This window comes from Chiroxiphia lanceolata, chromosome 1 (assembly GCF_009829145.1).
Source record: "Chiroxiphia lanceolata isolate bChiLan1 chromosome 1, bChiLan1.pri, whole genome shotgun sequence".
In the NCBI taxonomy this organism is placed as follows: Eukaryota; Metazoa; Chordata; class Aves; order Passeriformes; family Pipridae; genus Chiroxiphia; species Chiroxiphia lanceolata.
Genome location: NC_045637.1, coordinates 154,898,089 through 154,925,166, shown reverse-complemented (window position 1 = coordinate 154,925,166; position 27,078 = coordinate 154,898,089). Strand labels below are relative to the sequence as shown.

At 43.6% G+C, this 27,078-nt stretch overlaps 1 protein-coding gene across 1 annotated transcript; it reads left to right on the top strand.

Annotated features, from left to right (window-relative positions):
* Positions 1-1,077: 1,077 nt before the first annotated feature.
* Positions 1,078-26,706, top strand: MYL3 (myosin light chain 3). The gene is made up of 7 exons (XM_032694128.1): positions 1,078-1,265; positions 12,742-12,769; positions 18,681-18,830; positions 21,021-21,194; positions 23,341-23,418; positions 24,422-24,457; positions 26,409-26,706. The coding sequence occupies exons 1-6, from the start codon at positions 1,143-1,145 to the stop codon at positions 24,448-24,450; spliced, it is 582 nt and encodes a 193-aa protein (XP_032550019.1). The 5' UTR covers positions 1,078-1,142; the 3' UTR covers positions 24,451-24,457; positions 26,409-26,706.
* The last annotated feature ends 372 nt before the right edge of the window (positions 26,707-27,078 follow it).

Below are 27,078 nucleotides of genomic sequence, written 5' to 3'. Positions count from 1 at the left end.
ACCCTCTGGAATCCAAATTAGAGCCATAAAATCCGGGGATCAGATCCTGTACTCTACCCTCTGGAATCCAAATTGGAGCCATGAAATCCAGGGATCAGATCCTGTGTTTTACCTTTTTTTTTTTTTTTTGGAAAATCAAAATAATCCAAGTAATCTGGAAGTGACCATGTCTCAGAGTGACCTTCTGACAGAGAAAAATGACACCAGCGAAAGCAGATCTGAGAATTATTAACTCCATTTTGCTTTGAAGGGGGGAAGGGAATTTATTCAATGAAAGCATTGAATAAAATTAATTAATTTAGTATTGGTCAAGGTTAATATTATAGATTAGTTAGGTGAATATCTAGATGGATATTGGATATTAGATTAAATTAATTCCGTAAATATTGATTAGAAAAGCTTCAAATGGCCGCCCTTATCTTCCCCCTTTTGACAGGAATTTGGCCCTCCAATCCCTAAAAAGGTCTGGAAAATCTCAGCCCGTGCAGCGCCGTCCCTGCCCGTGGGGCTGAACCTTTCCCTGCTCCTTAGGTGCTTTTTCCTACGAGGAATTCCGGTTCCTGGTCCCCTTCCCAGGAGAGGAGGGAGACGTGTGAACTGTGCCGCAGCTGATCCGGGGATGCTCGGCCTCCCACGGAGCCGCATCCTCGGCTCTAAATATAAACCCGGGCTTATCTCGGAACGTGCCGCAGCACCACAAGGGCCGGGGGGGGTGTGGGGGGCCATCCAGGCTGGAAAAAAATCCCGCTGTGGGAATGGCAGCGTCGGGATGGTTGGAGGGGGGAGGATAAGCCCGACCTCCCCCCTGTCTGAGCCCGCGCCAGGCTCGGCCCTAAAACCACCCCCCCCCCCCCCAGCATCTCTCTTTCCATGGAAGTGCTAATTGGGAACAACGCCGGGGGGCTCCAAAATAGCCGGGCAGTGTCTTGTCCTTTTATAGCAGTGCCCCCATTGTGCCAGGGGGGCATGTGACGGGGCTGGCACTCCGGGAGGGGACAGGGATAAAGCCCCGGGAAGGGACAGGGATAAAGCCTCGGGTGGGGACAGGGATAAAGCCCCGCGTGTGCCGGGTTCATCCTGCGGCAGCGCCTCCTCCTCACCTCCTCCCTGCTCCTCCTGTGCCTTCCCAAGGCAGCACCGGCATGGCCCCGAAGAAGCCCGAGCCTAAGAAGGCCGAGCCTAAGAAAGAAGAACCCAAACCGGCGCCTAAACCGGCAGAACCGGAACCCAAAAAAGAAGTGGAGTTCAACCCGGCTTCGGTCAAAGTAGGTGTTCTGTCAGCTGGGGAACGGGCTGGGGGGGTTTGGGATGCTGGGAGAGGAACATTCCCCAAAATCAGCGGGTGGATTTGGGCAGAAAATGAGCAGCCAAGGCCATTTCCACAGGAATTAAAGGTGGAGTGGATGGAGAGTGGGAGCACAGTCAGCAGGGGCTCTGCTAAACACAGAGATCAGAGCTGAATATTATTGACCTGAGGGTCTTCAGACCTGTTGTATCCTCAAAGGAGCCCGTTTTATTCCCGCTGATCCCAGCAGGAAACTTGTTTTTCCTCTGCTGGGAAGTTGCAGGAAGGCTGGACTGTGCTCAGGGCTGCACCACTGCCTGTCCAAGGGCCAGGGCTGGATCATTCATAGGCTTGGAATTCATTTCTCTTGGCCTGGGTCGGCAGCAACAGCCTGGGGCTTCCTGGGAGCGAGGCAGGGAAACCCCCTTTGGTTTTCCAGAAAAACCCGACACAAAGGAATGGTGTGTTTTGGAAGGCAGAGAGAAACTTGGGAAAAAAATCCAGAGTTCCTGAATGACCTGCTGCTTCCAGATCCTGCCCTAAGGATTCCTCCAAAGGGCAAGAGCCTCCTTCTCCTTCTCCTTCTCCTTCTCCTTCTCCTTCTCCTTCTCCTTCTCCTTCTCCTTCTCCTTCTCCTTCTCCTTCTCCTTCTCCTTCTCCTTCTCCTTCTCCTTCTCCTTCTCCTTCTCCTTCTCCTTCTCCTTCTCCTTCTCCTTCTCCTTCTCCTTCTCCTTCTCCTTCTCCTTCTCCTTCTCCTTCTCCTTCTCCTTCTCCTTCTCCTTCTCCTTCTCCTTCTCCTTCTCCTTCTCCTTCTCCTTCTCCTCCTCCTCCTCCTCCTCCTCCTCCTTTCCAGGGTCATTTCAGAAACAAGTTTTCAGGTAATTTGGGGTCGCTCCTCCAATTCTGATTTACCTAATTTGGGATTAGACAAAATAATTAATTTGTCCTTTAGGATTTGGGGTGTCCACTTAGAATTAGATGAAATGAATTAATTAAATGGCCCTCTCAGTGAACCCCCCCATTGACAGGGAACTGCCAGTGTTCAGGAAACACTCCAGGTTTTAAAGCCAGGAATTAGAGAATTCCAGCAAAACAACGCTGGAGATCATTTTCCCTTTCAAATGCCTTTTTTTTTTTTCCCCATGGGAATCAAAGTTTTAGGGGAGATCTGAGAAATTTCTCCCTGAAAACGATAAGGAAAAAGAAATTCTCTATTCCTCTGGAAATGACCGTGAAATGGCCCATCCAAGGGTGACCTTCTGACTCCTAAAAACGCCATAAAGAAATAAAGATGGAAAAATGAACATTCCCTTTGCTCCAGAGGACTCCAGAGTCAGTGGGAAGGAATTCCATGACCTTGGATGAGCGGTGTGTGGTGGGATCCAGCTCCCTCCAACACCTCTGGACTTCACATTCCTGCCTGTAAAAGGAGCAGGGGGAGAAGGTCAGGATACAGTGACATTGTGGGAATACTCCACGGGGATCCTGTGACATTGGGGAGTGAAAGGGCAGCTGAGTCCTGGAGAGAAAATTGAATGAAATTGAATTAAATTGAAATTAAATTGAAATGAAATCGAAATGAAATCAAAATGAAATCGAAATGAAATCGAAATTGAATCAAAATGAAATCAAAATTAAATCAAAATGAAATCAAAATTAAATCGCAATTAAATCGCAATTAAATTGAAATTAATTTAAACAGAATTTTTGACAAAAAATTGAATTTAAATAATTTAAAATAATGCAATTAAAAAAAATCTAATTTTTTTTTAAAAAATTATATAATTAAAAAATAATTTAAAAAATTATTTAAATTAAAAAAAAAAAAAAAAACCTCAAAAATATACATATTTTTCTAGTCCACACAATCCCAGGCCCATCAAATCCATTTTCATCCACGTAGAACCCAAAATAAATGATTTCTGGGTGTTTTTTCGACCTTGTTCTGAACACTGATTTTTGCAAATTGTTCCTTTTTCCCCTCCAGCACGTTTTGCAATTAATGGTTTTTATTGTGTTTTATAAAGTGCTAAAAAATTCCTAAATAATAAATCAATCCACATCCAGTGCTGGGGTGATAACAGCCCTTCAGAGAATATTCCATTAGTTTTCCATAGCAAACTGGAGTGGGAAAAGCTTTGGTCAGGGGCATTTTTGTCCCCAAACTCATCGAGAGGGGAGTTGGTGTTTTCTGAACAGGTTTTCCTGGGAATTTTTTCATAAAAAAATTAATTTTAATTAATTTTTATTTCTTAATTAAAAAATAAATAAAAATAAATAAAAATTAAAAATAAATAAATCCAGCTCAAGGCAGCTGCTGGAGGTCAAAATTCCTCCCCGGATCATGGTAAAAGGTTTGAAAAAAAAAAATCATTTGGAGGGGTTTTAAAATTCTCCAAATGTCCCATTTTCTGCATTGTGGGATCAAATCAGGTCTGGTTTGCAGGGAGAAAATAATCTGTGGTAAAAAAAAAAAGGTGAAAAAAACCAACCTTGCATAGAACAAAAATGTCAAAAAATGATCGAAATGCATCTTTTGATGTCAATATATCAAATTATTTCAGTTTATTCTCCGACCTTATGATGCAGTTTTCTACTTGGAATTTTTAGGTGTCTTTTTCAGCCACTAAAAATTTCAAAACTAAAAATGCCTCTGTGGCAGAGAAAAGTGCTTCTCGTTTCAATTTTCCTGACTTTCATAAATCAAAATAATGATCCAAGAACCTTATTTTTCCACCCAGAATCCCATTGGATTTTTTTCCATTATCTTTCTCTCCCTGTTTGATGGTCCTGGGTTGTTTTGTGCCTCTGTTGTGATGCCAATTCCAGGGGCCTAAATATGAGATATATCCCCTAAGGAAACCCCGTTATTCCAAATTTTTTATGTTCCTCACACGAACATTCCCGTTGGATTTGATCCAACTGCTGGAAATTTTCACAAAGATCTTCCAAATTTTAGAGCGAATTTTTTTTGCAACTTATTAAAAAGAGTTTTTTTTGGGAGGGTTTCTTTCTCTTTCTATAAGAATAGAGATGAATCCATGAAAAAGCCTTTTTTTTAAGGAATGATGATCCCTGGACCTCTTTTTTTTTAAGGAACGAATTGTCCTGAAGAGATTTGGTAACAGGAAGATTGTGTTTTCCATGGATCTCATTCATTCCCAACTTTAGCAGGGAGGCCCATTTTGCCAGAAATTCCCTAAAAAAGCAGGAAGACTGAGACAAACCAGGATTAATTCTTCTCCTGGATGCAGCAATTGGGATTTTCCCCTCTGGATTTCTCCAGGGGAAAAGCTGATCCATGACCTTGAATCCCCAAAAATCATCAGGGAGAAGCTGATCCAGGGTTTTATTCCTGGCTAAACTGTATCAGGATGGGTTGAGTCACCCTTGGGAGAGGGGGATAAAGGGATAAAGGGGGATGAGGTGGGAATTTGGGTGCCAGCATTTCAGGAAGTGTTTTTCCAGGATGACCCCTGGCCCTCTTTTTTTAAGGAACAAATTGTCCTGAAGAGATTTAGTGACAAGAAGATTGTGTTTTCCATGGATTTCATTCATTCCCACCTTTAGCAGGGAGGCCATTTTGCCAGAAATTCCCTAAAAACCAGGAAGACTGACACAAACCAGGATTAATTCTTCTCCTGGATGCAGCAATTGGGATTTTCCCCTCTGGATTTCTCCAGGGGAAAGCAGATCCTTGACCTTGAATCCCCAGTAATCAGCAGGGAGAAGCTGATCCAGGGTTTTATTCCTGGCTAAACTGTATCAGGATGGGTTGAGTCACCCTTGGGAGAGGGGGATAAAGGGATAAAGGGGGATGAGGTGGGAATTTGGGTGCCAGCATTTCAGGAAGTGTTTTTCCAGGATGACCCCTGGCCCTCTTTTTTTAAGGAACAAATTGTCCTGAAGAGATTTAGTGACAAGAAGATTGTGTTTTCCATGGATCTCATTCATTCCCAACTTTAGCAGGGAGGCCATTTTGCCAGAAATTCCCTAAAAACCAGGAAGACTGACACAAACCAGGATTAATTCTTCTCCTGGATGCAGCAATTGGGATTTTCCCCTCTGGATTTCTCCAGGGGAAAGCAGATCCTTGACCTTGAATCCCCAGTAATCAGCAGGGAGAAGCTGATCCAGGGTTTTATTCCTGGCTAAACTGTATCAGGATGGGTTGAGTCACCCTTGGGAGAGGGGGATAAAGGGATAAAGGGGGATGAGGTGGGAATTTGGGTGCCAGCATTCCAGCAGCTAAAATTGTCCGAGCTGACGTGTGCAGGGGACAAAGAAGCCACGAGGAGACAACTGGAAAATGGGAGGAGCTGGAAAAGGCCCAGTTTGCCATTTGGAGTCATCCATAAGAGTTATCCATGTTTTCCTGGGTTGTTGCTCCCTGGGGTTGTTGTAGCAGCTCCCAGGAAAGAAGGGAAAAAAAAAAGCAGTCAGGGGTTATTTTTGGGAAGGCTGCTTTCCCTGGAAAGCCCTGCAGGCTTTGGGATGTCTGGAAATGAGAAGCTTCCTCCAGTGGTCGGCAAGGAAAGATGGAAAAGCAGCCAGGGTGGGAGAAGCCAGGAGGAAAAAACACAGGGATGGGGCAGCACCAGCAATGAGGAGATGATTGAATTGACTGGGGGGAGATTTAATTGGGAGAGATGGATGGAATTGGGCCTGCTCCGACCCTGGAAGTGTCCAAGGACAGGTTGGAGCAGCCTGGGATAGCGAGAGGTGTCCCTGTCCCGGGGTTGGGACTGGATAAGCTTTAAAGTCCTTTCCGACCCAAACCATTCCATGATTTTCATGGGGAAAACCCCCCCAAAATCCCATTTCCTCAGCCTGCCAGGTGGGATTGTCAGGGCAGCTCTTTGGGCCTTCCCAAAGGATTTTTTTGAGGGATGATTATTCCCAAGTGAGCCGGGACTCGGGAGAAATGAGTTGATGTGTGAGGAGGGCTGGGAGAGGGGATTGGAAAAGCAGGAATTACTTTGGGAAAGGATTTTGGGGAGTAAATGCCTGGGTAAGTTTGGAGGATAACTTTGGAGAAGAAAGGATATTTTGCCCGTGGCAGAGGGAGGAATTTGGCTGCATCCCTAAATTCTGGAAGAGGGGAGGTTGGAGAGGTGAAGGGCTTTGTAGGCAAAAACCTTTGTGAATAAGGAAGGTTTTGGCTCATCTGAGAGATTTGGAGTGGGCTGGATCCAATTCCAGCCCAGACTTGGGCAAGGGTTTATGTACAAGGTTGGGACTCAACCTTTGGACACCTTTGTCCCACAGGATCAAGGACAGCAAATATATATATTTATATTTATATATATATATATTTATTTTTATTTTTATATATTTATACATTTATATATTTATATGTTTATATTTATTTTAATATATAGTTATTTTATATAATTTTATATTTATTTATATATTTATAATTTACATATTTATATTTATATATATTTTATATTTATTCATATATTTATAATTTATATATTTATAGTTATATATATTTATGTTTATTTATATATTTACGATTTACATATTTATATTTTTATCTATAAAATATCTTTATAGATATATCTCTAAAATACACATTTCTAGAAATACACATGATTTATTAGGGCCGAAAAATAAGGCAAAAAAAGATCTTAAACAGAATTATTCCCTACCCAGCATAGGAGCTAAAACAACTATTAAAATATAGGGAAAAAATATATATAAAATATATAAAATATAAAGTATTAAAATATGGGGAAAAAATATATAAAATATATAAAGTATAAACTATTAAAATATGGGGAAGCAATAGTGAGGCAATTACATTAAAAATGGTATGAAAGCAAACCCAGTTATTAAATAGAGATTGATGTCACTCACCCAGACTGAGGACAGTGGGTAAATCTCTTTGGAGTGACTTCCAGCCAGGAATCTCCACCCACATTCCCAAGAAGCGGAATGTTGGAAAACTCTGCTGGTAAAATTTGGGCTGGGCAGAAATTTTGATAACAGAAAGAGCTGAACTGTCAGTCAGGTGGGTCCAGGCTCTGGATAAATAGTCATCAGTGTCACTGGTTTGTTCCTTTCTCCAGGGATTTTTCCAGCTCTGCCGTATCTTCTCTCACTCCCGGGATGTTTCCCTTCGGGATTGATGTTGGTCTGAGCTTTGTTTGACCCCAAAACCCCCCTGGCCCCCCCTTCTTCAGTCCCCTCCAGCCTCTCCGGTTGTTTTCCCCGTTCCAAGCAGAGCAGCCCATCCTGTATCCCCAAGATCGTGGAATCTTGGAGTGTTTTGGGGTTGGAAAAGCCCTTAAATCTCACTTTCCCTCATTCCATGCCTCCCACCAGCCCGAGTTTCTCCAGCCAGCCCAAGGTGGCCCCTGCACGTGCTCAACCTCCCGACACCCTCTCACTTTTCCCTCTCCAAGCTCCTGTTCCTGTGGTTTTATCCCTTCCAGGTGCTGCCCGTTTCCATTGTCACTCCCAGTGTTATTGTTGGCCTTCGGAGCAGCTCAGCAGGAACGTTTCCAGGGAGAAATTTCCCTGCTGTGGGCTCAGGTTTGGGAAGGTTTTGGAGCTGGGCAAACACCTGCCAGGGCAGAGGAAGCCCAGGCTGGGCCTCCTTCTCCCTCTGAGGTTCCTTCCCGAGCCTGAGGAATTGGAGGAGCAAGCAGGAAGCGTTTCCTTTGGAATTCTCTGGGATTTGCCTCCGACTCTCCCAGTTCTCATTAAGGAGCAGTGCTCTGGCAAGGTGGGAGAACTTCTGGGAGCTTCTTGGGATTTATTTTTAATTTAACGAGCAGCAAATGGCTCTTCAGCGTGGGCTCCAGGATTGCACGGATCTGGTGCTGCTTCTTTGGATTTCTGCCAGTCCTGGGCACTTTTCCAAACTCTAGGTGTTGGCTGTTGGATTTTAGCTGTAAAAGAAGGGATGATTCCGCTCCAAAATCCTGGCTCTGGGCTGCCCATGGAGGGGAACAGATCTGTGTCCAGTTGCCACCTCAGGCCAGTGCAGTATTCCCACCATTCCAGTGCTGAATGAGGGGCTCCTGTGCTCCCATCTCAAGTCCTGTCATGTTGCCCAGAGAAGCTGTGGCTGCCCCTGGATCCCTGGAAGTGTCCAAGGCCAGGTTGGAGCAACCTGGGCTGGTGGAAGGTGTCCCTGCCCATGGCAGGGGGTGGAATGGGATGATCCTTAAGGTCCTTTCCAACCCAAACCATTGTAGAATTCCATGACTCCATGAACATGGTCCCCCATGGAGCCAGGGCTGGGGATGGTCATCCAGTGCCTAAAGGGGCTCCAGGAGAGCTGGAGAGGGACTTGGGACAAGGACATGGAGTGATGGGATGTAGGGAATGACTTCCCACTGCCAGAGGGCAGGGATAGATGGGATATTGGGAAGGAATTCCTGGCTGGGAGGGAAGTGAGGCCCTGGCACAGGTTGCCCAGAGAAGCTGTGGCTGCTCCTGGATCCCTGGAAGTGTCCAAGGCCAGGCTGGAGCAACCTGGGCTGGTGGAAGGTGTCCCTGCCCATGGCAGGGGGTGGAACTGGATGATCCTGAAGGTCCCTTCCAATCCAAACCATCCCATGATTCCATGATCCAGTAAAACATTTCGCGGGAAGAGGGGACATGGGATGACTCAAACCACCAGATGACCCCCCCAAGAGATCCAGATTAAGACCCAGAAATAATCAAACCTTGAGCAGGGATGGATTAAAACACAGAGATGGATCAAAATTCCTCTGTGGATGTTCCTCCTTAGCTCCAAGCCCTGGAAATCAAGGGAATTTTCCAGTTGGATTTTCTGGGCCGGCCAATCCTTGTGTATCTCCCTTTTTCACAGAGCTGGGGGATGTTTCCCTCAAAAAATACTTCTCGAGGAAAACTTCAAAAAGGCATTTTTGGTGGGACCAGAACATTTGGCAAATCCACCCGAGATTTTTGCAAAGGGCTTTCCAATAAAAATCTGAGAAGGATAAAGAAAATGACTGGTTTCAGCTTTTTAAAATTAATGCCCCTGTTTGGATTGTTTTGATCTGAAGCAATTATTAATCTCTGAGGGTTCTTTCCTTCTTATATAGAAAAAAAAAAAAAAATACCCTGAACTCGTTAAGGGTTGGAATCACTTCAGTTTGGGCTAAAGAGAACATTTTGACCAATCTGGAACAGCTTTTCTCCCTCATTTCCAACTAAAACTGTCATCAAGTGGAAGACAAAACCCAAACCTGTTTTCATTCTTAATGAAAATGACTTTTCTCCCCCCCGAAAGTTTGGCAACTGCTCAGTGGCCCCTAAAATATGGGATGATATTGTTATTTTTTTTCAACATTTTTTGGAGGGGCAGTTCTCTCTTCCACTCCTTTGTTATGCAGCTGCCAGGGAACAACTTCTCTGCAATTAAAGAGAAAAATTTAATGGGTTTTGGAGCCTTTAAAGACGAAGCTGCAGCTTTGGTGGGTCTGGATTGCTGGAGGCACCTTAAAGATCATCTCATCCCATCTTCCACCGGCCCAGATTGCTCCAAATTGGCCTTGGACACTTCCAGGGATGGGGCAGCCACCACTTCTTTGGGTGTTTGGACCAAACTGGTGCAAATTGTGCAAAGCAAAGACCTGTGCAGATGGAAAGAGGTGGATTGGAAGGGTTTGTTCTGCCCCCACAGGGTGATTTCAACACAATTCCAATTTTCCTGCTGAGTTTCCCCTTTCCAGTTCTTATTTCAGACCACCCAGGACCCCAGAATTGCTTTTTTATTACATTATTTCTGCTTTATCACTGAAGGAACTTGCCCAGAATCACAAAGGGCAGCAAAGACCTTGAGGATCATCAAGTCCAACCACCAACTCACCACTAAATCACCTCCTCAGGGACCACATCCCCAGGTTTTTGGAACACTTCCAGGGATGGGAACCTCCCCCACTGCCCTGGGCAGCTCATTGCAATGCTTGACAACCCTTTCCACACAGAAATTTGTCCTAAAATCCAATTTAACCCCCTCTGGTGCAACTCGAGGCCGTTTCTTTGCAGCAACAGCAAACAAACCCCGCAACTGGAAAAAAGAGGGGGTGAGAGAGTGATAAACAGCTCATGCTTTGATAGTTTTTGGGGGGTTTTCAGGGCTCTGCAGCAGGTCCTGCCCTAAAAATCCTTTGCAGAAACACATCCTGCCCTGGAGATTCATCTCCTGAGAACTCATCTTCCGAGACCTCAGCCAAGATATTTGTCTGCTCCCGGGGTGGCTGTGGCTCAGAAGGTTTGGTTGGTGTCCCTAATTGTGCCTGGAGGGGGTTTAATCTGGTTTATAGATGAGGAAACAACATCTCCTCGTGGCTGTCCCGTGTTCCAGGTGCGTGTGCCAGGGCGGGAAGGCAGAACTTCCCCCTCCACGCAGCGTTCCCATCATCCCTCCAGCCATTCCCAGCCTTTATTCCCCTCTCCAATCCGCCCCTGGAAGAGCAGGGAGTCGTTCCAAACACGCCCTGGATGTGGAGCAGCCCCGTAATAAGATCTGCATTTCTCACATAGCTGCGAAACCTCCATCAATGTGGTTTTAATCACCATTTGTGTAACGTGCAATAACTATTAAATTGAAATTAAATGCCCGGCTCAGAACATGCACAAGGCCCTGGATAATGTGCTAACTCTTCCCAAATTGTTGGAAAGCTGGACTGTAAGGATGTGAGGAGTATTTATTCCTCCCATAAACCAGCTCAATGTTAACGTGGAGATGGGGAAAAATTGGTGAGAGAAACGAGAGGAGGGATGGCGGGAGAAATCAAAACTTTGGGTTTCCCCAAACCTTTTCAGGGTGCACTTTTCCCTGGAGTTTGTGCTGACAGGATGGAAAAAGGCAGTGGTGGGTGTTCCCTGCGGGAAGTGGAACCATGCAGGTCGTGGGTTGGATGGGGATGGGAGTCAGGAAATTATCCTGGGATCAAAGATGGGTTTAGGTTGGAAAAGACCCTTGAGATCCGGGAGTCCAACCATCCCTCAGCACTGCCAAGGCCACCACTGCCCCGTGTCCCCAAGTGCCACATCCACAGGGCTTGGAAATGCAGGTTTATAAACTCATTTCTCACTTCTGCTTTCTCTGCCTGCCTGGGGGTTTGATGGGGCTGTGCTTGTCAGACCACACAATGGATATCAGGGACAGTATTGGGAAGGAATTCCTGGCTGGGAGGGTGGGGAGGCCCTGGCACAGGTTGCCCAGAGAAGCTGTGGCTGCCCCTGGATCTCTGGAAGTGTCCAAGGCCAGGCTGGAGCAACCTGGGCTAGTGGAAGGTGTCCCTGCCCACGGCAGGGTGTGGAATGAGATGATCCTTAAGGTCCCTCCCAACCCAAACCACTCTGGGACTCTCTAATTTTCTACAGGGAAGTTTTGGCCCATTGTAAAGTGGTTCTGGGTTTAGAGGGATTATTTTGGGAACCCTGTGAGTGTTGGGAAACAAAAGCAGAGCTCGCCCTGTCCCCCCCGTTATCACAGGGACTCTTTGGCAGCTCGATCCTGTTTCTTTTCCAAGACAGCTGCAGGGCAGGAGCTGTGACAGTTTGAAGAGGTCCAGCTACTCTTTGATTTTTCAGGAGCTGGAAGTGCCCAAGGATGGAGTGGATTTGCTGGGGGGTTGGCAGTTTGTGCTGTTCCACCCCTGGGATGGAATGACCTTCAGCTGAAAGAGGGCAGGTTTAGATTAGATGGGATATTGGGAAGGAATTCCTGGCTGGGAGGGTGGGGAGGGACTGGAATGGATTTGCCAGAGAAGCTGTGGCTGCCCCTAGATCCCTGAAAGTGTCCAAGGCCAGGTTGGAGCAACCTGGGCTGGTGGGAGGTGTTCTGTCCATGGCAGGGGGTGGCACTGGATGATCCTTAAGCTCCTTTCCAGCCCAAACTGTTCCAGGATTCTCTGGAGGTATTTGGGGGGGTGGTGGCTGCAATGGTGGAGAAAAACAACCCCCTTGAGACAGAGTTGGGAGAGTGGGATCTTTGTGTCCTGTTTCTGTCGTGCTGCATTTGGGAAAACCTGGATATTTCCTGCCCAAACCATTCAAGGCTTCAGGATTATAGAAAAAGGGATTCAGTTCAGACCAAAGGATTCCACTGCTGGGTTTTGACCTGGGAGATCAATTCAAGGAGTCAAACTTTTGCTTTGGTGGTTTTGGGGAGTTCTGGTGACAGAACAACGAGAGATGGAGGACGAGGAGGAGCCAGGCAGGTGAAGGAAGGGATAGGTGGGATATTGGGAAGGAATTCCTGGCTGGGAGGGTGGGGAGGGACTGGAATGGATTTGCCAGAGAAGCTGTGGCTGCCCCTGGATCCCTGGAAGTGTCCAAGGCCAGGTTGGATGTGACAACCTGATCTAGTGGAAGGTCTTTTCCCTGGACCTTCCCACCACCACGAGACAGAGACTCCAGCAGTGTCTCCTCCCGTTCCTCAGTTCCCTGGGATTGATCTGCTCCCTCTTTGTGTCTTGCAGGTCGAGTTCACCCCCGACCAGATCGAAGGTGAGGAAGATGTTTCTCTTCTCTGCACGATAAATCCCATCCCTGGGAGGTGCTGGCAAGTGCTGGGATGAGCAGGGGCGGGGGGTGACATTGGAACAACCTTTGGAAAGCTGTGCTTTCATTCCTGTGCTCTGTCCCCCGTCCAATTCCTGTGGTGAACTGGTAAAGAAAAGGGAGAAAGTCCTGGACCGTTTAGAGCAGTTACACCCCCAAAACCTCACTCCAAAGATGTGCTTTCACTTTTAGAAAAAAAAAAAACACACCACACTAAAAAAACCCCCATGAATCCTTTCAAGAGAAAGTGCCCCAACCCTCTTTGGAGAACTTTTCCCTGTATTCAATCAGAGTTTAATGTGTTCCAGTTCTCCAGAAACCGGCAAATAATGACAGAAATGGCTTTTCTTTTTCTTCTTTCAAAGCAAAACATCAGCATTAATTTGCAAAACCTTCGTCCCGGCCCAAGAAACTGATACCAAAACCTCAGGCCTGAAATCTGGGAACGCTGTGCCTGCAGCTGTCCCCTTTTTTTTTTCCTCAGCCTGCTTTTTTTTTTTTACTTCCAAGATAATTGATGGATGGAATCAAACATCTGGGAGAACTTTGCTTTGGTGTTTAAGCACTTGGCAGAGCCTGGAAAAGATGGTATCAGAAAATGGGCTAATTGGAACAGGAAAAAATAAATCAGTCAGGGAGGAGAGATACAGAAGGAGGGATTTTCTGTACTGGAAAATGCCATAATATCCTGGAGGCTCAGGCTTTGCCACAGACTTCCAACATTATGGATTTTCAAGCCCCCCTTTAATGGCTTTAGTTTCTATTTTCTAACAACAGCTCAAAAAGTAACCCAAGACTGGACACAGCTTTTAATTTCTGGGAATTTGCCCCCTTTTCAAGTCCCAAAGTCACGGGAGAACCGTAGGAGAGGCACAATTCTGAGCTCCAAACCTTGGGATCGTTCCAGCAGCACAAAACATCTGGATGTCTCCTCAGCTGAAGTTTTGGGGGGTTGGAAAGGACTCTCCTCATTTATTAGTGCCTCGTTTTCTCTCTGCCCGAGGAGAACAAGCTCCAGAGATTCCACCAGGGGATGGGAAAAGACACGTTCAGAAAAAAATTGGGATGATTGTCTGGCCACCAGCCCACTGGGATGGCTGGGAAAGGACAAATTTGGAGGGAATCCAGGGTGGTCAAAAAGGGATCAGGTCTCCAAAGCACACCTGGAGATGTGGCACTCGGGGACGTGGGTTAGTGGTGGCTTTTTAGTGCTGGTTTAATGGTTGCACTCCACGATCCCGGAGGGATTTTCCAACCTAAATGACTCCAGGATTGCAGAGCAGATGCAGGATGTCTCTAGAAATAAAAAGCTCTGCCTTCTTCCTCGTTTTCCTTTCCTTTTGCAGCTGACTTTCTCTCTTGTTGCACCCCCTGGGGAAAACCGGGAATGCAGGACTCGGGAATGGGATGGCCTTGAAATTCCAGAGGGGAAATCAAGGGGCAGGAAGCAAATAATGTCTGTGAGAAAGGGTCTGAGCTCTCCCCAGCAGCTCCAGCAGCATCTCAGAGTCTCCCCATGTGCTGGTGCTGGGGAGGAACCCAAAATCCACGTGGGGTTAATCCCACACTTGTTCCTGAGGTTCTTCCATGAGTGTCCAACGGCCTGGACATCACTCAGGGGCTGAGCAGGAAAGCCCTGTTCCTCCAGCAGCTCCTCAACTCAGTTCCTCCTCCCCTTTGCTGCTTCTTTTCCCTTTTTCCCTCTTCCTCGGGGGGTTCTTTGGTTCCCAGCGGGGTCGTCGGACCCACCGAGAGTTGTTAAATCCGGATTTTCCTCCCGGGTGAAGCCGAGCTGCTCCAGGCCTGGAATTCCCACTGGGCTCTTTTGTGCAGGTCAAATCCTTGCCCAGGAGTGGCCCCAGTGGGAGAAGGTTGACAACCAAATTCCAGAGCTTGGGGTTGGTCGAGTTTCTCTCTCATTTTTGTGGGTTTTGGTTGCTCTTGGGTTCATTTCCAGCTTTGCTGTGCACTCTTTATTTTGCCAAATTTCCTCTTCCAGGAAGTCATCAGGAGGTGAAGGTTGCCTGTCACACCTTTATATGTAGGTTTTGTAATCAATAGATGTATAATAATATCTATAATAATATTTGACATATAAAAATATATATTTTCTATATATAATATAATAAATAACATAACGTATACTATGTAATATATTATATATAATATATGTCATATTATATATAATAATAATATATAAAATATATATTATATATACATATATATGTAATATATATTATATGTAATATACAATATATAATATTTAATATATAGTATATAATATTTAATATATAACATTTCATAGTAAATATATAATAGATAATATATATTTATATATTAAATTAATATATTAATATATAATTAACATTAAATTAATATATTTATATATTTAAAAATCTATAAATATATTATTATACAATGTATAATATATAATGATATATATTTATATATAATATCTATTTATATCTATTTATATATAATGTATAAAATATATATTAATGTTTACATAATATATTTTATATATTGTATATAAACATATATTTATTTATATTTATATTCATATTTATATTTATATTTATATTTATATTTTTATATATAAATAAAATGAAATGAAAAAAATAAGATGCAACAGCCCTTATATATTTTTATATATATTTATATATATAAAATATATTATATATATTTTATATGTATTTTTATATATAAATATATTATATATATTTTATATATATTTTTATATATATTGTATATATTTATATATATAATATATTATATATATTATATATATATACTTGTATATATATAAATATATATAATAATGTCTAATAGTCACCTCTCCTCTCTCTGTTGACCCAGTGAGTACTCAGGTGTCTCAGTGAGACTGGATGCTTCCCAATTTTTCAGCTGATCCCAGAGCAATGGGAATTCCACCCTCCCTTAGATCTCACTGATCTCCTCCATTGACCCAACTGGTTTCTGGCAGCTGACTCTGAGCTGGTGGAGGCGAAACAGAGGCTGCAGCACCTCAAGCTCTTTTCCAACCCTTCTAGAACACTCCAAACCCCTTCCTCTTGCTCGGGAGAAGACTTGGATGCTCCAAGGGGTCCCTGAAGGGATTCATTGTCCTGTTGGTCCCCAAACTGTTGCTCTCAGGAGCAGAACGAGCTGTGGGTGAAGCTCCACACCCACCTCTCCATGCCCTCAACCACCAGTGAAGTCCAGCCCTTGTGGCCACATTTATTTATAAAACTGCCTTTCTGGCCTCTTGAGCCCCGAAATTTGCTGAAAAGGGCAGAACAGGAGCTATTCAAGACGAGCAGAGGGGTAGTAATTAGCCAGCTGAAAATATCCATGGCTGCTGCCGGTGGTTTCAGGGCTTGCAGGAGGGCAGAGGTCGCCGTGGCCAGGCTGCTTTGGTTGCTTTGATGGGGATTTGCATCAAGTCAGCAAATGCAAATGATAAAAAAAAATAGAAATAGAAAGGAAAAAAATGGAAATGTGAGCTGGCAGTAGCTGGGATGGGTTGGGAATTTTTGGGGGTTGGTCAGGCAGTCGGGGCCAGGGAGGAGGGGAGTGGTGGGTGGATGAGGAGCTCGGGGGGGTGGGTGGGTTCGTCCTTCACCTCAGGAGCTGAGACCACCAGGACAGGCCTGGGAAAGGGTCTCTGAGCCCTTCCCGCTGCCAGCCAGGAGCCCTGGAAAATCCAAGGTTGCCCTCTGCTGGAGTGAGGGGCTGGCAAAAGGGATCAGGGACAGGAGCAAAGAGCCGGGAGAGGAGAATGCGAAAACGAGGGGAATGTTAATTAGTCCCAAGGGAGAAAATGTTGTTTGAAAGTCTTGGATGAAGAAGGAGGTGAGTAAGATGTGAGTGGAATGATAAAAATGAAAAGGGAGGGAGAAAGGAGGAGAAGCAAATCCTGAGGGAGAAACAGAGGGGAATAAGCAAAGGAGAAGAGAGGAAAAAAAGGGAGAAGTGGGATAATGAGAAGGAGAAGGGATTGAGAAGGGAAAGATGGAGAAAATCCGACGTGCAGAGTGAAGGGCTGAGTGGCTGAAAGGGTCAGGACTTCAGGAAAAGAGGGATAAACTCACTGTGTGTGGAGAGTGGGAGGGGAATATGTGCAGAAGAGCAACAGCAGGACAAGGGTGGGATTCAGGGCTTTAAAGCCAAGGGGATATTTGTGGATGGGGTTCTATGAAGTAAAGGATGAAGGATAACAGTAGAGGTAAAGGATCAAGGAGGGTAGGAAAGGATAACAGCCTATTATTGCCCCCTGAGGTGTTCCTCTGATTCTGCAACTCCAGAAGGGAGAGGGGACCCGAGGAACTGCTGTGTCCTGGGCTCCTGCCCTGACTCCATTGGAATCACAGGATCACAGGTTGGAAAAGATCTTGAAGATCATCAAGCCCAACCACCAACCCACCACTGCCAGGTCCAGCACTAAGTCACGTCCCCAGGCACCACATCCACAGGGAACTGGGGGCAGAACAGGGACCATCTCCCATGGGAATGTTCCTACCAGGATGCTGCTGTGGTAAGAGCCTCAATTTTAGGGCCAGAAGAGCAGACATGAGGATGTTCCCAAGGATGTTCCCAAGGATGTTGTGGAAAGGATCTGGCTGTCTTGAGAGGGACCAGATGACTCAGAGTGGTCCCTTCCAACATGACCAGTTCTGGGATTCTGGGATAAGGTTTTCCATACATCTTCACCTTCCCTCATCAACCACTTGTTGGGTGATAATTCCAGCTTTTGATCATGGCATCTCTTGCTCATAATTCCGATATTTGATCATGGCATATCTTGCTCATAATTCCAGTATTTCATCATGTCATCTCTTGTTCATAATTCCAGTTTTTGATCACGACATTTCTTGCTCATAATTCCAGTTTTTGATTATGGCAAATCTTGTTCATAATTCCAGTTTTTGATCATGACATATCTTGCTCATAATTCCAGTATTTAATCATGGCATATCTTGCTCATAATTTCAATATTTCATCATGACATATCTTGCTCATAATTCCTATATTTGATCATGGCATATCTTGCTCATAATTCCAGTATTTTCTCATGGCATCTCTTGTTCATAATTCCAGTATTTGATCATAGCATATCTTGTTCATAATTCCAGTTTTTGATCATGGCATTTCTTGCTCATAGTTCCAGTTTTTGATCATGGTATATCTTGTTCATAATCCCAATATTTGATCATAGCATCTCTTGTTCATAATTCTGATGTTTCATCATGACATATCTGCTCATAATTCCAGTATTTTCTCATGGCATCTCTTGTTCATAATTCTGATGTTTCATCATGACATATCTGCTCATAATTCCAGTATTTTCTCATGGCATATCTTGTTCATAATTCCAGTTTTTGATCATGGCATATTTTGCTCATAATTCCCGTATTTCATGATGGCATTTTTTATTCACAATTCCAGTATTTCCTCATGGAATATCTTGTTCCCTGCTGATGGAGATGCTCCTTCAGCTCCCGGGGCTGTTGCTCTCCGAGTGCCTCACGTTTAACACAATATCCAGTTATCCCAGGAGCAGAATTCCTGCTAAATCCTGGACCTTCCTGAGTATTCCCAAGGAGCTGGAAAGCTCTCAAGGCCAATCATTCCTGTCCTGTTTTCTGCACTTTCACTGAGGAGGAAATATCAGGAGAAAAACATTTGATTTCTCCCATCCCATCCCTGATGGAACCGGAAAACCCGGGGGAGGAGGAACACAAACCCTGCAGATAACAGAGGCAGCAAAGCTCATCGAGGCTGTTCCCAAACTCAGAAATGAAAGGCTCAGGCAGATTTGATTTTGGAATGAATTTCTCCTTCTCTTTTCGCCTCCCAGAATTTAAGGAAGCGTTTTCCCTCTTCGACCGGACCCCGAAATCGGAGATGAAAATCACTTATGCCCAGTGTGGGGATGTCCTGAGAGCTCTGGGGCAGAACCCCACCCAGGCTGAGGTCATGAAGCTGCTGGGCAGACCCAAACCAGAAGGTTGGTGCCCTCCCGTTGCATGTGTGTGTGTTTTGGAAAAGGTCACTCCAAGAATTATCCGTGAGATCTCCATTTTTCTGACGGAGACGTTAATTTTGGAACGACAAGGGCTGTGAATCAGGAAAAGAAATGAGGAAAGAAGTGGCCTTGCAGTCAACAAATTGAGGAGAAGAGTTTAATTTAGCCCTGTACCTCAATGTGTTTTGCATTGACAAGTTTTTCCCTTTTAAAATTGCTTTGATGGCAGGAATTTGTGTGTGTTTACCAAAACCCATGGATATTCCAAAGCCATCCCAAAAAACAAAGGGATGGACTGGTTGTGAGGGCACAGCTTGTTCTACACAGGATGTGTGAGAAGGTGTGGGATGTTTGCAGAAACACCTCCCTGTTTCTGTGCTCTTCTCTCCCCTTTAGCCAGAATTTTGGGACAGTTCTTGTACCCATGGTGGATGGGGTGGTGGGTGTCCCAAACTGAGTGTCCCATAGTGGGTGTCCCATGGATGATGTCCCACTGTGGGTGTCCCATGGTGGGTGTCCCATACTGGATATCCCATGGTGCGTGTTCCATAGTGGGTGTCCCATGGATGATGTCCCACAGTGGGTGTTCCATGGTGGGTGTCCCATGGATGGTGTCCCATACTGGATGTCCCATGGTGGGTATCCCATGGTGAGTGTCCCATGGCGGATGTCCTATAGATGATGTCCCATGGTGGGTGTCCCACGGTGGATATCCCATGGTGGGTATCCCACAGTGGACATCCCACAGTGGGTGTTCCATGGTGGGTGTCCCATAGTGGGTGTCCTATGGTTGGGTGTCCCATGGTGGGTATCCCACAGTGGATATCCCATTGTGGGTGTCCCATGGCTGATGCCCCATAGCTGATATCCCATGGTGGGTGTTCCATGGTGGGTGTCCCACAGTGAGTGTCCCATGGCTGATGTCCCATGGTGGGTGTTCCATGGTGGGTGTTCCATAGTGGGTGTCCCATGGTGACTGTCCAATGTTGGGTATCCCATGGTGGGTGTCTCATACTGGATATCCCATGGTGGGTGTTCCATGGATGATGTCTCATGGCTGATGTCCCGTGGTGGGTATTCCGTGGTGGGTGTCCCACAGTGGATATCCCATTGTGAATGTCCCATGGCTGATGTCCCATGGTGGATATCCCATGGTGGATATCTCACAGTGGGTGCCCCGTGGTGGGTGTCCCATGGATGATTGTCCCATGGTGACTGTCCCATGGTGGATACCCCATGGTGGGTGTCCCACAGTGAGTGTCCCATGGTAGATATCCCATGGTGGGTATCCCATGGTGGGTATCCCAGAGTGGGCATCCCATGGTGGGTATCCCACAGTGGATATCCCATTGTGGGTGTCCCATGGCTGATATCCCATGGTGGGTATCTCACAGTGGATATCCCGTGGTGGATGTCCCATGGCTGATGTCCCATAGCTGATATCCCATGGTGGGTGTCCCACAGTGAGTGTCCCATGGCTGATTTCTCATGGTGGGTGTTCTATGGTGACTGTCCAATGTTGGGTATCCCATGGTGGGTGTTCCATGGCTGATGTCCCATGGTGGGTGTTCCATGGATGATGTCCCACAGTGAGTGTCCCATGGTGGATGTCCCATGGTGGATATCTCATAGTGGGTGTCCCACAGTGGGTGTCCCATGGTGGGTATCCCACAGTGGATATCCCATTGTGGGTGTCCCATGGTGGGTGTCCCATGGCTGATATCCCATGGCTGATGTCCCATAGATGATGTCCCATGGCTGATGTCCCATGGTGGGTGTCCCATGGCTGATATCCCATGGTGGGTATCCCACAGTGGATATCCCATTGTGGGTGTCCCATGGTGGATGTCCCATGGCTGATATCCCATGGTGGGTATCCCACAGTGGATATCCCATTGTGGGTGTCCCATGGTGGGTGTCCCATGGCTGATGTCCCACAGCTGATGTCCCATAGCTGATGTCCCATGGCTGATATCCCATGGTGGGTATCCCACAGTGGATATCCCATTGTGGGTATCCCATAGCTGATGTCCCATGGTGGGTGTCCCAAGGCTGATATCCCATGGCTGATATCCCATGGTGGGTATCCCACAGTGGATATCCCATGGTGGGTGTCCCCTGGTGACCCCTGAGCTCTCACAGCAAACGCTGCTGTGCTCCGTGTCCCTGCAGAGATGAACTCCAAGATGATTGACTTCGAGACCTTCCTGCCCATGCTGCAGCACATCGCCAAGACCAAGGACACGGGCACCTACGAGGATTTCGTGGAGGGACTGAGGGTCTTCGACAAGGAGGGCAACGGGACGGTCATGGGGGCCGAGCTGCGCCACGTCCTGGCTACCCTGGGTAAGGGCTGGGGCAGCTTTGGAGTTTATTTTATTTTATTTTATTTTTATTTATTTTATTTTATTTTAATTCAATTTTATTTTTTATATTTTATTTACTTTTTTAATTTAATTTAATTTAATTTTATTTTTATTTTTATTTAGACTAATTTTATTTTATTTTACTCTACTTTATTTTATTTTACTCTATTTTATTTAATTTTATTTTAATCCACTTTATTTTATTTTATTTTACTCTATTTTACTTTATTTTTTAATTTTAATCTGCTCAATTTTACTTTATTATTTTATTTTAATCTACTCTATTTTATGTTATTTTAATCTATTTTTTATGTCATTTTACTTTATTTTAATCTTTTTTAAATTTTAATTTTATTTGTCTTTTATTTCATTTCATTATTTTATTTTATTTCATTTAATTTAGTTTCATTATTTATTTTATTTCCTTAATTTCATTTTAAATTTTTTTTATTTTATCTAATTTTTTTTTTTTTTTTGTGTGTGTGATTCCACATGAAATCACTCTCGAATTTCTCATTTGCTTTTCTGGGAATCATTTGACTCCTTCCTTCCTTCCTTCCTCCCTCCCTCCCTTCCTTCCTTTCTTTTTTTTTCTTGTTTTATTTTATTATATTTTATTATTTTATTTTATTTTATTTCATTTCATTTTATTTTATTATATTTTATTTCATTTTGTTCTGTTTAATTTTATTTCATTTTATTATTTTATTTTATTTCATTATATTTCATTTCATTTAATTTCATTTTGCTTTATTTCATTTTATTTCATTTTATTATTTTATTTTATTTTTTTATTATTTACTTTATTTTATTTTATTTTAATAATCTCTGAATTCCCAAATAATGTCTTCTCTCTCTGTCCTGTGTTCTTTGGGAATCTCGGAATTCCCAAATAATGTCTTTCTCTCTCTCGTGTTCTTGGGGAATCTCTGAATTCCCAAATAATGTTTTCTCTCTCTCTCTCTCTCCCCTGTTCTTTGGGAATCTCTGAATTCCCAAATAATGTTTTCTCTCTCTCTCTCTCTCTCTCTCTCTCTCTCTCTCTCTCTCTCTCTCTCTCTCTCTCTTGTTCTTTGGGAATCTCAGAATTCCCAAATAATGTTTTCTCTCCCTCTCTCTTGCTCTGTGTTTTTGGGAATCTCTGAATTCCCAAATAATGTTTTCTCTCTCTCTCTCTCTCTCCCCTGTTCTTTGGGAATCTCTGAATTCCCAAATAATGTTTCCTCTCTCTCTCTCTCTCTCTCTCGTCGCCTCTCTCTCTCTCTCGTCGTCTCTCTCTCTCTCTGCTCTCCTCCTCCCGTCTCCTCTCTCTCTCTCCTCTCGTGTTCTTTGGGAATCTCAGATTCCCAAATAATGTTTTCTCTCCTCTCCCTCCTCCTCTTGCTCTGTGTTTTTGGGAACTCTGAGTATTATCCAAAGAAGGTTTTCTTCTCTCTTCTCTCTTATCCGCTATGTACTTTGGGAATCTCTGAAGGCCCAAATAATATTTTCTCTCTCTCGTGTTTTTTGGGAATCTCGTGAATTCCCAATAATGTCAGTCTCCTTCTCCTCTCCTCTCTCCTCACTCTGGTTCTTTGGGATCTCTGAATTCCCAAATAATATTTCTCTCTCCTCTCCTCTCCTCTGTGTTTTGGGAATCTCAGAATTCCCAAACAATTTTTTTCTTCTGCTCTCTCTCATGTCCTGGGAATCTCAGTATTCCCAAATAATGTTTTCTCTCTCTGCTGCTCTCCCATGGTCCTTTGGGAAATCTCTGATTCCTCAAATAATTATTTCTCTCTCTCTCTCTCTCTCTCTCCTATGTGTTGGCGGGACTCTCTGAATTCCCAAATAATGTTTTCTCTCTCTCGTGTTCTTTGGGAATCTCTGAATTCCCAAACAATATTTTCTCTCTCTCATGTTCTTTGGGAATCTCTGAATTCCCAAATAATATTTTCTCTCTCTCTCTCTCCTCTGTGTTTTTGGGAATCTCTGAATTCCCAAACAATGTTTTATTTCTCTCTCCTCCGTGTTTCTCGGGAATCTCTGAATTCCCAAATAATGTTTTCTCTCTCTCTCTCTCTCCCGTGCCCTTTGGGAATCTCGGAATTCCCATCTAACATTCCCGGGTTTTGTTTTCCGTGCAGGTGAGCGGCTGACGGAGGAGGAGGTCGATAAACTCATGGCTGGGCAGGAAGATGCCAACGGCTGCATCAACTACGAAGGTGGGTCTGAAGACTTTACTAAATTTATCCTGAAAAAGTTCTAATCCATGGAAAACCTGCAGCAGGACATGTGCTTTCCCAAATTTTAGACACATTCAGAGTCTATAATTCATCTGGTAAATTCTATTTATTGAAGGTTAATTTGATTTTTTGTAAATATTATTTTACTTTAATCTATGCTTATTTTATTTTACTTTATTTTAATCCACTTTGTTTTAGTTTAGTTTTATTTTACTTTTATTTTATTTTATTTCATAATTTAATTTAATTTAATTTCATTTCATTTCATTTCATTATTTATTTTATTTTAGTTCCTTAATTTAATTTTTTTATTTTTGTTTTTATTTTACTTAATTTTATTTTTTGTGATTCCACCTGAAATCACCTTTGAATTTCTCCTTTACTTTTCTGGAACTCATTTGATCCCTTCCTTCCTTCCTTCCTTCCTTCCTTCCTTCCTTCCTTCCTTCCTTCCTTCCTTCCTTCCTTCCTTCCCTTCCTTTCTTCCTCCCTTCCTTCCTTCCTTTTTTTCTTGTTTTACTTTATTTTATTTTTTATTTTATTTTATTTTTTATTTTAGTTTTTAATTTTATTTCATATTTTATTTTATTTTTAATTTTATTTTATTTTATATTTTATTTTATTTTTATTTTTATTTTTATTTTATTTTTTTTATTTTATTTTTTATTTTATTATTTTATTTTATTTTATTTTATTATTTTATTTTATTTTATTTTAAGGATAACCAGTGACCATTGTATCATCCTGGGGATTTAATTGATCTGTCATGTTCACAATAATAAAATTAACACATCTAATAAATATTTGGGTCAATGCTCTCCTTCTATTTACAAATCCCATGAATTAATAAATTAACGAAATTCAAAATGAGGGAATTATTACATCAAAACCTCTATTTCTTTTCTTTTGAAATTCAAAATCATATATAATTGGATTTTATTTAAAATAGAGATGACTTTTCTCTTCCTTTTTTTTTCCCCAGCTTTTGTGAAACACATCATGGCAAACTGAATTCCAGGTGAGTCTTCCCTCTGATTCCCACAGAACATTTTATTGGATTTAATTGGAATCCTCAAAGGACGGGTATTTTTTCATGTTGACTTAAAAATTCCTGGATTTGGGGTATTTTGGGATCCTAGAACTTCTAGAAATCTGAGGAGAGGGAACTGAGCTGAGCAGGGAAAAAACAGAAGGAAAAAGAGATAAGAAGGCACAACAAAACCTTTTCCAGGAGGATAATTGGCGGCCTCCCATAAATCTGCATCCCAACACCTCGTGCCAAAGGGATTTATTTCCCAGGAAAAGACTTTTTCCAGCACTTTTCCCGGCTTTGGGCAGCCGTGGTGTCCAACCCACGGTGACCCTGAGGGAACTTTGCCGCCGGCGTTTCCTTCTCATCCCTCATTCCCTCTTTCCTGGAAAGGCTGGCTTTGACTGGAGCTCTACATCCCCCTCCTGGGGAAGGAGTTGACCAACTCCATCCCTTCAGGAATGCTGATCCTGGGAAAAGCAGGGCCTTTGTTTATCCTACTTGGTTTGGGTTTGCTCTGCTGGGTTTGATTCTTTTCCCTCTGTCTGGAATTGTTTTTCCAGCTGATCCCGGCTCGGTTTTGGTTGTGGAGCTGACTTTTCCCAGACCTGTCCGTTGTGGGAGGACTCGTGATTATGTTCCCTGTCCCCTCAGGGAGGGAGTTCAGTCGGAATCACATCCAGGTTTTTGGGCACTTTTGTTCCAAGATATAACTGAACCAAAACATAAATAAGCTAAAAAAAGATAACTTGGGTTTTTTGGGGTATTTTTTTTTTTTTTTTGCACCAGATCCTTGTGGTTTAGGAGCTCATGAGGATCTCAGATTGAATCAAATCCTTGTGGGTTAGGAACTGATGAGGATCTCAGATTACATCAAATCCTTGTGGTTTAGGAATTGATGAGGATCTCAAATCAAATCCTTCTGGTTTAGGAACTGATGAGGATCTCAGATTGAATCAAATCCTTGTGGATTAGGAACTGATAAAGATCTCAGATTGTACCAGATCCTTATGGATTAGGAATTGATGAGGATTTCAGATTGTACCAGATCCTTGTGGTTTAGGAGCTCATGAGGATCTCAGATTGAAACAAATCCTTCTGGTTTAGGAACTGTTGAGGATTTCAGATTACATCAAATCCTTCTGGATTAGGAGCTCATGAGGATCTCAGACTGAGTCAAATCCTTGTCATTTAGGAGCTCATGAGGATCTCAGATTGAATCAAATCCTCATGGATTAGGAATTGATGAGGATCTCAAATTGCACCAGATCCTTGTGGTTTAGGAACTGATGAGGATCTCAGATTGAGTCAAATCCTTATGGTTTAGGAATTGATGAGGATCTCAGATTACATCAAATCCTTCTGGATTAGGAGCTCATGAGGATCTCAAATTGCATCAAGTCTTTATGGATTAGGAGCTCAGGAGGATCTCAGATCAAATCCTTGTGGTTTAGGAACTGATGAGGATCTCAGATTACATCAAATCCTTCTGGATTAGGAATTGATGAAGACCTCAGATTGAGTCAAATCCTTCTGGTTTAGGAACTGATGAGGAGCTCAGATTGCATCAAATTCTTCTAGTTTAGGAACTAAATCCTGCCTGAAATCCAGGTGTTATCCAAGAGAAATCCCTGAGCTCCGATGTTGCTGTTGGGAGACTGAAGACAGACAAAGAAAAGTGGGAAAAGCTCTCCTGTAGCTCAAGAACTGGGATGTTTTCCTGGAAAGCTGAGCCTTCCCCCTGGATTCCCGCCTGGCAATGCCTCTCCTGTCACTGCTTCCCGTGTTTTATCCATCCCTGAGAAAAGATTAGAGGGTTGGGAATGACTGGGACAATTCTGCCAAGCCCAAATCCAAGGGAATGCTCGAGGCTGATTCCTGGTGGGATGGGGGTTCCTTCTTTCTTCCTCTAATGCTTCAAAATAACTTCATTTTCTAGGACGAGATAACCACCGGGATTCCCTTGGAATTCCAAGGACTGGAATGTCTCCTCAGCCCAAATTCCCACCTCAGAGCCACAAAAAGTGCCGTCCCTGAAGATATTTGGATAAATATTCCTTTGGTTGGTTTGTCCTGTTTCCTCCTGGGAAGAGGGGGATCCCTGAGGAGCTTCAACACACTCAGGAAGCTGAAGGAACTGGAATCCGAGCAAGGAATACCTGGGAATTCTTTCTGCCACGGGATAGAAACAAAATTAAGGGAGAGGGGAGAAAAAGGGAATCATTTTTTCATGGCTAAATCAATAAAAAAATGTATTTGTCATTTGACCACTTCCTTCCTTTTTTTTTTTTTTTCCCCTCCAAACCAACTTTGTGTTTATTGCATGGAAGAGAGAAAAGAAACTAAATCAGGGGTAAAAATCTTATTTAATCGAGGAATATTCCTAATCTTTGGAGAAAAGCTGAAATTAGGAGCACACAGAACCCTGTTCACACGTTTTTTCAGATAAAACAGAAAAGATGTAAAAGGAAAAAAACAACAAAGAAAACACGATGTTTGCTAAAATACCTCTTTTCTCCACAGGGATTGCTTCCCATTCCGACAGCCTGCCCTAAAAAAAACATGGAAAAGCAGCTTTCATCTGCAAATTTTTGCAGTAAAACCTGGGA